The sequence below is a fragment of the Portunus trituberculatus genome, chromosome 28, assembly GCF_017591435.1.
Source record: "Portunus trituberculatus isolate SZX2019 chromosome 28, ASM1759143v1, whole genome shotgun sequence".
Classification (NCBI taxonomy): Eukaryota; Metazoa; Arthropoda; class Malacostraca; order Decapoda; family Portunidae; genus Portunus; species Portunus trituberculatus.
In genome coordinates, this window is record NC_059282.1 from 558671 (window position 1) to 573584 (window position 14914).

At 39.2% G+C, this 14914-nt stretch overlaps 1 protein-coding gene across 2 annotated transcripts in view; it reads right to left on the reverse strand.

Moving 5' to 3' along the window:
* The window catches only part of LOC123510121 (protein turtle-like), a 211144-nt gene that overhangs the window by 17748 nt on the left and 178482 nt on the right, over positions 1–14914 (reverse strand). For both annotated transcript variants that reach the window (XM_045264948.1, XM_045264949.1), the window contains 2 exons: positions 14224–14371; positions 3295–3425 (listed from right to left, as the gene is read on the reverse strand). In XM_045264948.1, the coding sequence (XP_045120883.1) occupies positions 3295–3425; positions 14224–14371 (279 nt within the window). The remainder of the gene's footprint in view (positions 1–3294; positions 3426–14223; positions 14372–14914) is intronic.

Genomic DNA, 14914 nt, shown 5'->3' on the forward strand with positions numbered 1-14914 from the left:
AGTGAAAACGTTGCAATTAGAGTGTGTATTTTAATATTGGTATGGACGTGTGTGTGTGTGTGTGTGTGTGTGTGTGTGTGTGTGTGTGTGTGTGTGTGTGTGTGTGTGTGTGTGTGTGTGTGTGTGTGAACATGTTCATAACGTGACTGCCATCTGTGACCAATTGACCCGTTTGGCAAGAGTCACTCACATTCACATGAACGTGTCCATGAAGCGGCACAAAACACACACACACACACACACACACACACACACACACACACACACACACACACACACACACACACACACACACACACACATACACACACACACATACACACTTCTAAGTATCTTTATATGATTAAAGCTAACTTCATTAAGGCTAACATAGCTTAAAATCTAACTTTATTTAATGACTCAACCTAACTTAACGTCACCATACACACCAAAAACAAAAAAAGTCCTCTTACCTACCCTGATAACAAACCACCTAGAGTTAAAAGAAAAATCATTAGCAAGAAAAATCAAGAAAATAAAAGAAAAGAGAAAGAAAATCACGTAGGATTCCGATAATGAGGATAAAGTAAAGATACACGCACGGCGCAAGGCGATATCTTGATGAAGGACGCTGGGCAATTATACATAACGAGCCGCTACACAGGTGTTCTCTTAGATGAAGCACCACCTAGGTACATATTTCCTACCTCACGCCGGTAATTCCTCGCCGGCTGGGTATGATAGGGCATCCATCAGCATTATGCGATCGATGGCATGGGTTTGACTAGGGAAGAAAAAATTGTGTGTTGGGAGTCCTTTGTGACACGAGTTTCTTTCCCTTGAAGTTCTATGCCTTAACTGTGTGAATATTGGACCTGTGTGTGTGCGCGCGTGTGTGTGTGTGTGTGTGTGTGTGTGTGTGTGTGTGTGTGTGTGTGTGTGTGTGTGTGTGTGTGTGTGTGTGTGTGTGTGTGTGTGTGTGTGTGTGTGTGTGTGTGTGTGTGTGTGTGTGTGTGTGTGTGTGTGTGTGTGTGTGTGTAATATCTATTGTCCACTTATAGACAACAAATTAGTGGACATCGAGACTGGAAGACAATTAATAGACAGATTTAACTTCACAATGTGTTAACATATTTATTTATTTTTTTTTCACTGATAGAAAATTGGTAGCGACAGACTTAATTCTCCTCTGATATACGATTGATACACAGAGAGATATGATTCCTTTCCTGGTACAAAATCTGGTTGACGAGTGTGTGTATGGTACCTGGTTCCTTCAGTGACAAGCCATTATTCCCATTATTACCTGAAAATTTTAGAAGCGTGTTTTATTCCCTCTCACAGTTCTGTTGCTTACAAAAAATTACATTACCTTTCTATTTCTTCTCTTTTGTGTATATAGGCAAACAGTTTTTTTTCAGTGTTCTGATTTTTAAGAACGAATTTAACAAACTCTATCATAGGTGTATTGTTTCGAAAAAAAAAATTCCATTTTCTTTTTTATCAATTTGGATAAACTTAATTTCATTTTATTTTCTACAATGTTCTGACTATCAAGACGAACGTAATAGTAAGACAAGATCGTTATTCACGTCTTAATTTACGTCATGATGTTTTTACATTGTTATTCCTCTATTAGATAAGGTCATGTCAGTCCACGTATGATAATCATAAATAAAATATAAAGGAAAAGAAAAGTTTAATTTGGTTACCATTGAGAGAGAGAGAGAGAGAGAGAGAGAGAGAGAGAGAGAGAGAGAGAGAGAGAGAGAGAGAGAGAGAGAGAGAGAGAGAGAGAGAGAGAGAGAGAGAGAGAGAGAGAGAGAGAGAGAGAGAGAGAGAGAGAGAGAGAGAGAGAGAGAGAGAGAGAGAGAGAGAGAGAGAGAGAGAGAGAGAGAGAGAGAGAGAGAGAGAGAGAGAGAGAGAGAGAGAGAGAGAGAGAGAGAGAGAGAGAGAGAGAGAGAGAGAGAGAGAGAGAGAGAGAGAGAGAGAGAGAGAGAGAGAGAGAGAGAGAGAGAGAGAGAGAGAGAGAGAGAGAGAGAGAGAGAGAGAGAGAGAGAGAGAGAGAGAGAGAGAGAGAGAGAGAGAGAGAGAGAGAGAGAGAGAGAGAGAGAGAGAGAGAGAGAGAGAGAGAGAGAGAGAGAGAGAGAGAGAGAGAGAGAGAGAGAGAGAGAGAGAGAGAGAGAGAGAGAGAGAGAGAGAGAGAGAGAGAGAGAGAGAGAGAGAGAGAGAGAGAGAGAGAGAGAGAGAGAGAGAGAGAGAGAGAGAGAGAGAGAGAGAGAGAGAGAGAGAGAGAGAGAGAGAGAGAGAGAGAGAGAGAGAGAGAGAGAGAGAGAGAGAGAGAGAGAGAGAGAGAGAGAGAGAGAGAGAGAGAGAGAGAGAGAGAGAGAGAGAGAGAGAGAGAGAGAGAGAGAGAGAGAGAGAGAGAGAGAGAGAGAGAGAGAGAGAGAGAGAGAGAGAGAGAGAGAGAGAGAGAGAGAGAGAGAGAGAGAGAGAGAGAGAGAGAGAGAGAGAGAGAGAGAGAGAGAGAGAGAGAGAGAGAGAGAGAGAGAGAGAGAGAGAGAGAGAGAGAGAGAGAGAGAGAGAGAGAGAGAGAGAGAGAGAGAGAGAGAGAGAGAGAGAGAGAGAGAGAAAAATACTCGTTTAACCTGTCGCTTCCAAAAGGTCAGAGAAAGAGTTGATTACTCAGGCCAGTTTAGTTTTGAGGCGTCTTGACATTTGTTTTTTTAGCAACAATTCAAGTTGTAGGCAGGAAGAAAAGCAAAATATTGATGAAAGTTTCCCCAGTAAAAGGAACGTGAGAGTCCGATACTCATCAACTTTTGTATTTTTAAGGTTGACATGATGAGAGTGGAAATACTCGGAAATAGTAATATTTGAGCATTGAAGTTGTAGAAACGGGGAGGAGCAAGCAAGTGATATGTTCAGAAGAGCAGTAACCATCGACATAACGATATAACTTAACAAGATATGAAACACTGAGACGCTGTATGAGAAGCTGATGGCAGACAATTAATGAAGTGAAGCTGGTGATATGAAAAAAAAATAAATAAATCAATTCCAGCCTGCTTTGAAGATGTGAGAAAATACGACTATTAGGCCTACTTATGTGAAATGGTAAATATTACCACTAATTAAATTAAAAAGAGTCATCAGCAAATTGATTAGATAGTAAGTGTTAGTGTTATTGGTAGTTAAATAGTAAATGTAAATAATGAAATGAAATAATGAGTGTCATAAACAAACAAAAAATAAGATAGTGAATATCAACAAAGAAACATGTCACTAACACTCAAAGGGTTAGTCAACACTCACCTCAAGGAACCATCTGACGCGGTGTGGTCTCGGGTTTGCCTGAATGACACACTCGAAGTACACGTCCTCGCCCGCCTTTATGTTGTCCAGCTGCAGGCGTCGCCCCACACGGAGGTCCAGGCGTGGGGAGACTTACGGGAGAGAGAGGGAGAGGGAGGGAAGGTTAGCGTGAGGTTGTGTGTGAAGGGAAGATAGGAGAGAGCACGAGGGAGAGGCAAGTGTGTCTGGAAATAAATGAACAGGTACAATTTTGTATGGAGAGATAATGCGGAAGGGAAAATTGGGTGTAAGAGTGGGATTAAGGGAAGAGTGCTTGTTCTGTATGTAAACTTTGCAATGTTGCAAGCTTTAGGCACGTTTATAAAATTGAAAATAAAATCATGGGGCTTAAAATTTGAGGTGTATTTAAAGATTTTTTTGTTCAAAGCTTAAAGTATTGATTGTGTTTTATGTAAATGATTCTGTGAAAAGGAAAAACGAGAAAGGGATAAAAAAATCCACTAAAAAAAAAAAAGGTTAACGCGAAAGTTTATTGGAAAAAGACTCAGAAAAAATTACTAGAAAAAGATCCAAAAGATCACTAAAATGTCCACTAAGAAAAAGGACGTAACAGAACATGATTTATATATATAAAAAAAAGACCAGCTAGGAAAGAGGTATACTATAGAATTACTTACTGACAAGAAGATTCCTTAGAGATAAAGACACATTTGAAAAAGGACCCACTAAAAAGAAAGCCAATGAAAAGAGACCCATAGAAAAAAAACATTACAAAGACCCATAAGAAAAAAAATATAAAAAAAGACGTAGAAATAATATATGTAAATCGTTAGGAAAAATAAGGAAAGTCACTCAAAATTAAAATAATGGCTTAAGAAGATAAATACGATATAATAGAAATTTATAATTCGTAATGGAAAAGTTAAAGAGCTGACATTCTATTGATAACTTAAAAAGTGGTTAGAATTTCTTTGTCCTCCTCGTCCTCCTCTTCCTCCTCGTCGCCCTCCTCCTCGTCTCTGTCTCTTTGATCGTCGTTCTTTTTTTTTCTTTGTGATGTTCTTGTAATTTTGTAGTTGATGAAATACGTTTTTACTCACAATGGCAAGTCTCTCTCTCTCTCTCTCTCTCTCTCTCTCTCTCTCTCTCTCTCTCTCTCTCTCTCTCTCTCTCTCTCTCTCTCTCTCTCTCTCTCTCTCTCTCTCTCTCTCTCTCTCTCTCTCTCTCTCTCTCTCTCTCTCTCTCTCTCTCTCTCTCTCTCTCTCTCTCTCTCTCTCTCTCTCTCTCTCTCTCTCAACAGTTTTCTTATTAACATTTCCTCGCCACTAGTCGTTAGTAGTTTGTTTTGTTGTTGTTTGTTTATAAATGGCCTTTCCTACTTAGAAGGCTATATATAACACCTTGAAGTGCATTTGCTTGTGCAATTTAGAAAGGAAGGGAAAAAAAAACACGTGCCAGTAGCCTATAATTCTCTCAAGAGTTTGACCTGACGCCACCAATCCCGTTTCCATCCCCATGCCCTGCCCTGAGACTTGTTTTCCAAGAGGCCGCACTTGTGCTTCCACGATGTCTTCTTTCCTCAAACAATGCGAGGCCTGCCAAAGCAAATTTCCTGTCTGGTACTTTAGGGACTCCTCAGCTTGTGGCACATGCAGCAAATTTGTGAACCTCGCTCCACAGTTTAAAGTTCTCAAGGATTTTGTGTGTTTACTGTTGGTTCTTCTCTCCCAGACACTGTCGCCACGATAATTCCCACCCTTGCCTGACCCATCACGCCGTGCCTCCCGGGGCATAAGGACATAGCTAAGTAAGAAATCTAAGGAAGATGCAAGAGACGATTAGACTTACACGTGACTGTCCCTGTGTGAACAAAACTACCTAAATCAACCTAAATCGCATGTAGAAACATCTTTCACCGTATTTAGGAATCGTGTCATTCCCATTTCTATCTGCAATATATTCAAGGACCTAAATGAAAAAAAATAAATGAATAAAGAGAAAAAAAGCCGCCCTCGAAACAAGACTGATTGGTACTCGTAATTCTATTGTGGAGGTCCAACTGTCCAAGTTCAGCAGTCGTACCCTTGAGTCAATGTAACGAATATGCTTGCCTGCCTTCACAACATTACAGCAGCATCCGACGAGGCACCCAGAGCAGCGGGAAATATGCCCTTCTTTGTCATCCACTCGAGCATTAACGACGTAGAAAACATCAGACTTAAGGAGCTGATGGGGAAGTACAAGAGGATGATTCAGCAATGCAAGACTAAATCACAAAATATATAATTTCTATGAGACCTTTTAGTAGCTACTAATAGTCGATTTAGATCTCTCTCTACAAAAATGGTGTTGACTATGTAAATGTCTCGAACGACTTCTATTGCCTAATTCAGGAAGATAGGAGCAGCACGATTCAGCAGTGTTAAGTAATCACGTCCATGTAGTCCGGGATCAAGGGGGAGTTTGCGTGCACCCCGCCCCCCCAAAAAAAATCCATCCTGGATGGTTTCATCTTCTTCAGAGATATCCTAAGAATCACTTTTGATATGTTCCCCGAAAAAAAGTTGGGATGCAATACCCATTTTCTTCCATTTTCTAGCATAATGCTCTGCTAAAATTTTCGCATCATATGTAATCATAGATGGCCTTACCTACATAACTAAATAACATTTGAGCATAAATGCATCATGATTTTATATGGTTTAAAACATGAGGCATCAGAATATGACATTCAATTTATTGTAAATCAAACCCAAATTATCATAATCGCGTTATTTTTTTTACGCAAATGGTGAATTTTTTGTGGAAGATAAAATTAACTTTATGGTCACTAAAAAACAGTCACAGATATAAAAGTATTGCCTATATGAAATTTTTACAGCATTTCATTAGCTTTAAAATGAGATCACACTCAATATTCTAGGACAAACCGGAGTGGATTTAGAGTAATTTATGCAACAGATGCGAAATGCGTGGACGCCCGCCTGACTCAGAATGATCCATGAACTAGAGGGGTGTCAAGTAGCAACCCCCTAGTTTTCATTGGGTGGACTAACATTCTTCAAGGGCTAGCTAGAATCACTTTTGATGTGTTTTCTTAAAATATAGCCAACTTTGGCTATTCTATAAGACTTGCATAATCCGATCTTTACAAAGTGAAATAATATTATAACTTTATCCCTGGATGTCGTAAAATCATAATTGTGGTGTTTATGCATATCTGAAAATGATTGGAAAGAAGATGCAAGGTACTGGATTAGGAGACGTATTCTTGAAATCACATCTGGTTCACTCGATAGTGTACTAAAAGGAAAGCAGTATACAAGAGCGATGACCTTTCACAAAGCAACAATGGAAGCGTTAAAGAGGCTTTTACTCATAAAGTTCTTCGTCATGAAGAACATATCAGCCTTAGAAAGTTATTTAGAGGAGGACCAGCAAATCATCTTCCAAACACTAATGGAATCACCATCTTCTCAAAACTTTAAAAAGGCTCAAGCTAGTGAGAAAATTGTGGCATTGTTGCAAGAATAACAGTCATTCAAGCATCTGTTCGAGATGGAGAATATGGCAAGACATCGAGGCTTTGGTTGTCCTACGTGGATCATATCTCACTCATCATGAATCTAATCCATGCAGTGAAAATCAGAAATATCTCTCTCTATACGGAGTGTCTTCACAGGATGGATGACTTATTCTTCAGCTTCAATGGTCAGAACTATGCTCGTTACCTCTCCTTCTTTTCTGTCTTCTTGGCCAACATTGAAGAGACACAAGCTCACTTACTCTCCTAGAGAATGGAGCAATCATTGTGGCAAGGTCTATGATACTTGGAAATCGATGTCCCGTTGATAAAACAATGGAGGAGACCTTCATGAAATCAGCAAAGTCTCTTGGAAGATCTGGAAACCATGGTGCTGGCCTCACTGGTCTGGAGAACAACCTAGGAAATTACCAGAGATGGGTGTGGACAACACACGAACGTACCAGGTATGTTGAAGCCACCTTCTCTATGGCGGATATGATAGCAGAAAGCAGAATGTCGATGAAGCACAAGGACCTCCGACCAACTGAGATCCGCAAAGTGAGGGGATCGTTCAGAAGACCATGGATGCATTCTTGGGATTCATGGACACCTTTGATATTCCAGACAAAGACAAGCTGTACTGCTTATCATCTGGTGGGGCTGTGGATGGTTTGATAAAATTGGATGTCCTATTTGCTGAGGAAGAAGGGAAACAAGCCAAAGAAAAATTCATCAAAGAACGTTTGGAGAAGAAGTGTGATTTCTTTGAACTTATAAAGCAGATGAAATTGAAGACGATGATGGACTACAAAAAGTCAATGCGTGTCAAGACCTCAAAGAACAAAATTACAGAACTGAAACAACAGAGTGGTGTCATATTTGCTTTGCTTGTGAAAATCCAGAGTAAAATAGATATTGACTTCGAAGATTTGATGAGTTATCCACTAACACCTGTTCCCTATAGCATTGGGACTGCAGATGGATACCTGACAAGGACTGACAAATCCAAAGGATTCAATTATTTGGTCAAAGATGTTGAAGCTGCATCTTTACCAGATCCAAATACAACTCTGCTTATAGAAGATGGTAATGCTCTCTTCCATTACATGTCAGAAGTTCCCAAGAATTTCAGAGACATCTGCGAAAAGCTGTACCTCATCATGGCTAAGAGGTCTGATGTAATATGCAGTACAGACATATACCAACCTCATTCAATCAAAGGTATGGAGCGCAACTGTAGAGGTGTTTGTGAAAAATTCATTGTTCAGGGAGAGATGACCAAGAAGCCAGCTGATTGGAGGGAATTCCTTGCAAAAGATGAAAATAAGATATATACAGTTAATCAGGATTATGCTGAAGGTCTGGAGTTCCAACTCATTTGCTGCACACATTGGTTCCAGACAGGTGATTTTGATATGTGAAGGCCAGGCATATCAACGCACTACTAGAGATGGAACATCAGTGAACTGTAACCAAATCGCATCATTGGCATCCAATCAGGAGGAGACAGATTCACGTGTCATACTTTACTGCAGGTATGCTCAGGAGCAGGGCTATAGTACTGTAAGAGTTCGCAGTCCCGATAGTGACATATTCTTTATTCTGTTGCTATATGTCCATGAGCTCACAGTCACTCTCTTATTTGAAACTGGAACAGGGAATAAGAAGAAGCTAATCAACATCACTGAGTTGGCTGAAGATTTCACAGGGAAGTATGCTACTTCTCTCACCGCTCTTCATGTGTTCACCAAGTGTGACACCACTATTGCCGCCAAGTGCATAGGAAAGGTCAAGCCAATCAAGCTGCTCCAGAAGATCCCCAGGTACCAGACAATACTTACAGAGTTAGGAAAAGCGTGAGCAACACTCTACTGAGAGGCCTAGAGGAGTTTACATGCGCATTGTATGGACGCAAGAGATTCACCAATGTCAACAAGCTGCGATTCATTATCACAAAGGAGAAATGCATGACAACTGCTGGCAACATCAAGATCAATCATAATATTGATGTGAGCCTACTCCCACCATCATTTCGAGCTCTTGAACAACATGTGCGAAGGGCTAATTACCAGATGGCACTCTGGAGACGTTCCCATGTAGCCATCTTTGACCCACCATCCCCAACAGATGGTCAAGGTTGGCACTTGGTAGAAGGGAAACTAGAACCCCTATGGTATGACGGAGATTATATTCCATAACAATTGGTAGATAATCTTTCCGATGAAGATCTGGAAGGCGATGACCTGGATTCTGAGTTTGAGGATGATGTGGATGAATTAACTCTCTGTAGTGAAAGTGAAGAGGAACTATAAAAACGTAACTAGATATTGACATTAACAACTTTAGGAATGGGGTGTTGACATGTAATGTAATTATTAGAATGCGTGAAAATCAACTCACATTTAAGACAAACAATATTGTGGATATGATGTATAATTCAAGATTAGTATGTGCACAAAAAGTGGTTTAGTGTTTAAGTTACTTCTAATAACATGATATTCATTTATATGGTGGAACACTCTAGTTATAAAATCAGAAAATAAACAAGATTGTTGTAGCAGACAATAAACAATCTAATCACTTCAGAAAATGTTTAATTGTAATTTCAGACCTCGAAACTTATGCACAGACACCACAATTATGATTTTACGACATCCAGGAATAAAATTATGATATTATTTTACTTTGTAAAGATCGGATTATGTAAGTCTCATAAAACAGCCAAAGTTGGCTATATTTTAAGAAAACACATCAAAAGTGATTCCTAGCTAGCCCCTGAAGAATGTTAGTCCACCCAATGAACACTAGGGGCCATCTATGATTACATATGATGCGAAAATTTTAGCAGAGCATTATGCTAGAAAATGGAAGAAAATGGGTATTGCATCCAAACTTTTTTCCGGGGAACATATCAAAAGTGATTCTTAGGATATCTCTGAAGAAGATGAAACCATCCATGATGGATCCTTGGGGGCGGGGGGGTGCAAGCAAACTCCCCCTAGATCCCGGACTCATGGTTTCAGACCAAAAAACGCCCAGCAAGGTCTCGCAGCATCATCTACGTAGAAGACTCCGCCCAAACTACTCGCTCATAGCTTTTATAATAAATTTTCAGAGATTGAAGAAATAGTGTCCCCAGAAATCTACGAAGTAAAACCGGAACAGAGCCATGTTAAATGCAGAAGTCAGCGAATATTTAGCCTAATATAATGTATCTGGTTACATAAAATGGAGGCAGGCGTTATTTTCTACATCAAAGCCGATCTCAACTCTGTTCTATTATTATTATATATTTAGAATACATGCCAGTGTAAACCGAGAGGAACATTTATCGATCAAATTAGCGAGGTAAGTGACACATACTATGCTGTAATCCTTGGTGACATTAATCTTTCGGTCATTAAGTGGGGTGAATTCCTCACACCACGGACACGATCTATATAAAAACTTAAAAGAAAGTTCACTTTCTCAATTTGTGCCAAAATCCGACACATATGATCACCATGTCCTCGACTTCGTATTTGCTACAAATAAAGAGCTAAAAGAAAATCTAGATCTCGGCGAGGAATTTTTAATAGCGGTAACTGATCAATCTCCTTTATAAACTTCATAATTAACTAGAAAAATAAAAAGCTAAGGAAAGTTCCTGACTACGGAACTTTTTATTTTTTTTGGAAACGTAACTTAATGTTTAATCAAATCGATTGGAGTCAACCTAAGTACCACCACAGATATTCTTGTTCAATGGAAATTTTTCACTGATGCATACGTACAAGTACAAAATATAAGTAGGAAAGCATGAAGTGAACTAAGTAACCACTAACCAGCGGAATGCCAAAGGGATCAGTCTTAGCTCATGTTCTCTTGCTTTTGTATATAAACGGCATAGATGATGGTGTTACTAGCTAAGACGATATCGAAGTTTGCTAATGACATCAAAATAAAAGACTTTTTAGTCTCTAAAGAACAGGTAATAAAAATGCAGAACAATATAGGCAAGTTGTCAGAGTCCGGACAAACCAGAAAAATTAAGTTTAACACAGATAAGTGCAAAGTACAACACATAGGATATTGAATAGACTGCGTATACTTGATGGGTGTCGGCGGAGCTGCCTAAATATTAGGTGAGCAAAGTCTCAGACTTCATCAAATTTTGCATGTAGACCCTACAAGTAATGAGCATGGCCCATGAAGTTATGGAGTCTATGGCACTGGTCATAGTTTTATTTTCTTTGTGTTGTTTCTAAATGTTTCCTTCACTTGTATAATGAGGTGCCCTGCGTCCCTGCCTGAACCATGTGGTGTGCATTTTGTGGTGAGTAACGTGTTGAAAGCCATACAAAATGAATGAGAGGGAACGAAAGACAAGAAAACTTCTTTTTTTTTATGTTCGTACTATTTTTTCCTGTGTGTGATTATAAGATAAACGAAACTTTTTTTCGTTTATTCTATTTACATGTTTTTTATATGTTGCTAGGGGAATATCACAGGAGTGCGAGAGAAATGAGGCTTGTAGAAATTATTATTAGGTAAATATTCCAATGTTTTTTTTTTTTTTTTTTTTTAGGTTCGTTTTTGTCTTACTTTATCCACAGGTACATATTATAATCTCTCTTGTTTATATTATTACTCTTCCAGTTAAGCATTTATCCTAATAACTTACCTCACATAAGTTTGTATAGCCTCATGTAGCCTGCCACGCCCCACTGTAGCTAATATGTAGTTAAACTTGGTTAGTGGGAGGAGGAACAGGGTTTCTTGAAATTTTGCAGCCCATGCTTATTTGAAGTGAGTCATTTTTTGTGTGAAATAGCTTTGTGCACAAGAGAATAAAAGATAAATCTCCAGAAAAGTACCAACTATATGGATATGAAATAAGCTTTTCCTTATTGTTGAGGTTATAAATAATCTACCATCACTTTATGTCACAAATCGCTATGTTGTTATTTGACAAACTTCCTAAATCTAACATAATCAAACCGGTAAATATAACAGATTCTAAAAGAAGATAATTAATTTTCAAGAAATGCTGACAGTGATATCATTAATTTGCGACACATGTGGACTTCAAAATAGTCAGAACGAGGAGCTCTAGCCAGTGAGACACAGCATGAAAATAGGGGTTAGTACGGATTCTGGACAAAAAAATCTATAAAAATAAAGATAGTACATTTTCTTAGTCAATGTATTACTATATACCTAAAAATCTCACACACGTCATGTCGTGTTTATCCATTACAACAGTCTGATGGAGTAAACCTGCAGCCTCACAATAAATGAAATGATTAAGATGGGGAAGTTAGGCAGCATCGAAAAAAAAATATTAGGCGAAAAGGAAACTAAAAAAAAGATATAGGATACCAATGATAAGAGAGTAATGATGGTTATGATAATGATGATAATACGTTTGGTAGTAAAGAACATTACCAAAGATTGTCCAGAAAATTATAATAGGATATTTGTAGACAGAGACAGAGGAGATTTAGTAATTATACAACAATGACGAAGGTTAGGCAACAAATGGACGTCTCTCTCTCTCTCTCTCTCTCTCTCTCTCTCTCTCTCTCTCTCTCTCTCTCTCTCTCTCTCTCTCTCTGCATATTACTGCAGCGGTTATTTATTTATTATTTTTTTTAAACCACTTAAGTTCAAGCAATAATTTCCTTTGCTTTATAACCATAGCTCTAGCCTCTTTTTCAAAAGTGCTAACTGAAACAATGGCTTTACTGGAGGAGAGAGAGAGAGAGAGAGAGAGAGAGAGAGAGAGAGAGAGAGAGAAACACAATTTTGGCATACTTGGAGCAAAAAAAAAAACAATGCAGACACTATTTTTTTCCACTTCAATTCATCATATTTCTTTTATTTATATATTTGTAAAGATTTTAATATAATGTTTAGATTCAGCAATCATTCCTGAGTGTAACGGTATGAAATTAAATGTATTAAGTAAAGTATGAAGCGATATATGACCCAAATTATGAAAGAGTATATCTGTGATACCGCGCAGAGACGAAAGGTAGAGAATTTTGCCCGTCTATGAGACACGCTGTTGCGAAAAACCCATGCTGACACCCTTTAAGTATACGGAGTGTATGGGTTTTGAAATGAGGTCTATGGATACATTCCTCACTTTTTTTTTATCTATACCATGTGGGCTTTTCACGGGAATTTATGGGCTAAAGGAGATACTTTTTAGAGTACCTATCTTAAAGCCCACCCGCTAGAAAACCGTTGCCCCGAGTGAGGAAGCCCAACCTACACTCGGACCGTGGACAGGATTCCAACCCGTGCGCTTGGAGATCCCTCGGACCCCTAAGCACGCATGGTTCCACTGTACCACGGCGGCCCCAAACTCTTTTCGATAATCTCCTTTCTGGCGACCAAAGATACATTAATAAATTAGAACGAGTTCAACATAAAGTAACAAAATCTATGCTTAACTTAAGAAACAAATTATAAGAAGACCATCTTTAAGAATTAGATCTATTTTGAGTAATGGATACACTAAGAGACGACTTTATACAAAATAAAAGGAATTAATAACATGAGCTAGAGTAAATATTTCTAGTTAGATTTTTCAAATCACACTAGAGAAAACAGTTACATAAATATTTTTTTTTTACTTAAAAAAAAAACATAATAGTTAAACTATAAAATGAACTTCCTCGAGACTTTTATACACCCTTTTGACTAATATTTTGTCTCCAAACCACTGGCAACAGCGTTTGTTTATTAGAAGCTAGCTTTCTTGCCTCCGTAAAATGGTGGCATCTCATTCCACCCATAATCACTCTTTTCTATAACATTGCCTTTGGATTTTTCCTTTCTACCTTTTTTCCTATACGGCATATATCAGAGGGAATGGAGGGTGGGGAGGGAGCCTTCTTCTTTGCTGTTCTTTACTTCCACTATCATCTTTGTAGTTCTAGTTGTCACCTTGTGAAGATCGCAAGCTCTGTTGTGGCCTGTTTATTTTTTTCTTATGTAACTCTCTCTCTCTCTCTCTCTCTCTCTCTCTCTCTCTCTCTCTCTCTCTCTCTCTCTGTATGTGTGTGTGTGTGTGTGTGTTTCAATTTTTCTCTCTGTTTCTCTTACTCTCCTCCACAAGTTTTGGTGAATGCAAGAAAGACATAGAAAAAAATGGTGAGTCGTTGGAATAACGAAATAAGTTTGAGAGAGAGAGAGAGAGAGAGAGAGAGAGAGAGAGAGAGAGAGAGAGAGAGAGAGAGAGAGAGAGAGAGAGAGAGAGAGAGAGAGAGAGAGAGAGAGAGAGAGAGAGAGAGAGAGAGAGAGAGAGAGAGAGACACACACACACACACACACACACACACACACACACACACACACACACACACACACACACAGACTGACACACACATGCACTCAATCATACACACACTCACAGTATACTCCTAGCCTCCTTGTGTCCTCCACCGCCCCGGACGCCCTTAGGACTGGGTTCTCCGCCCTGCAGGTGACGTGAGCTCCATCCTGCGTGCGGCCCGGGGAGAAAGTGTACGTGGACTTGCTCACGTTGCCTTCCTGAAGCACCTGCGGTAATGGAAGGAAAGGGAAGGAAGGTGTTAGTGAAAAAAAAATGGGTTAAATGACTTGTTTTACTTACATTTTGTGTGTGTGTGTGTGTGTGTGTGTGTGTGTGTGTGTGTGTGTGTGTGTGTGTGTGTGTGTGTGTGTGTGTGTGTGTGTTTTATTATTTTTTTTACTATGCCTCACTTACCTGTTTTCTGGAGGAGGTAGTAGACACCTACCAAAACGATAATTTACTCCCAGCGAGGTCTAATAGCACTAGTTCTGTTCCGTACCAATTATGGTCTGAATCAGTTCAGTTTGTGCTCTGAACCTTTACATTAAAGCTAGTTGTGATCTCGCTGAACATTTCCCTTTATGTCTCACAATTCAATGGGGCATTCACAGCCTGCCCTCCAAAGACAACTCTCCTCTTTCTCACAAATCTACATACACTTACTACACACAACTCCTTCACCCTAAAATTTAAAAATGAAGACTCCTAATCCAGCCTCGGTGTCCCCTTCTGAGGAAGGGACCATAAATCTGTCCAGGTCTGACTGCTCT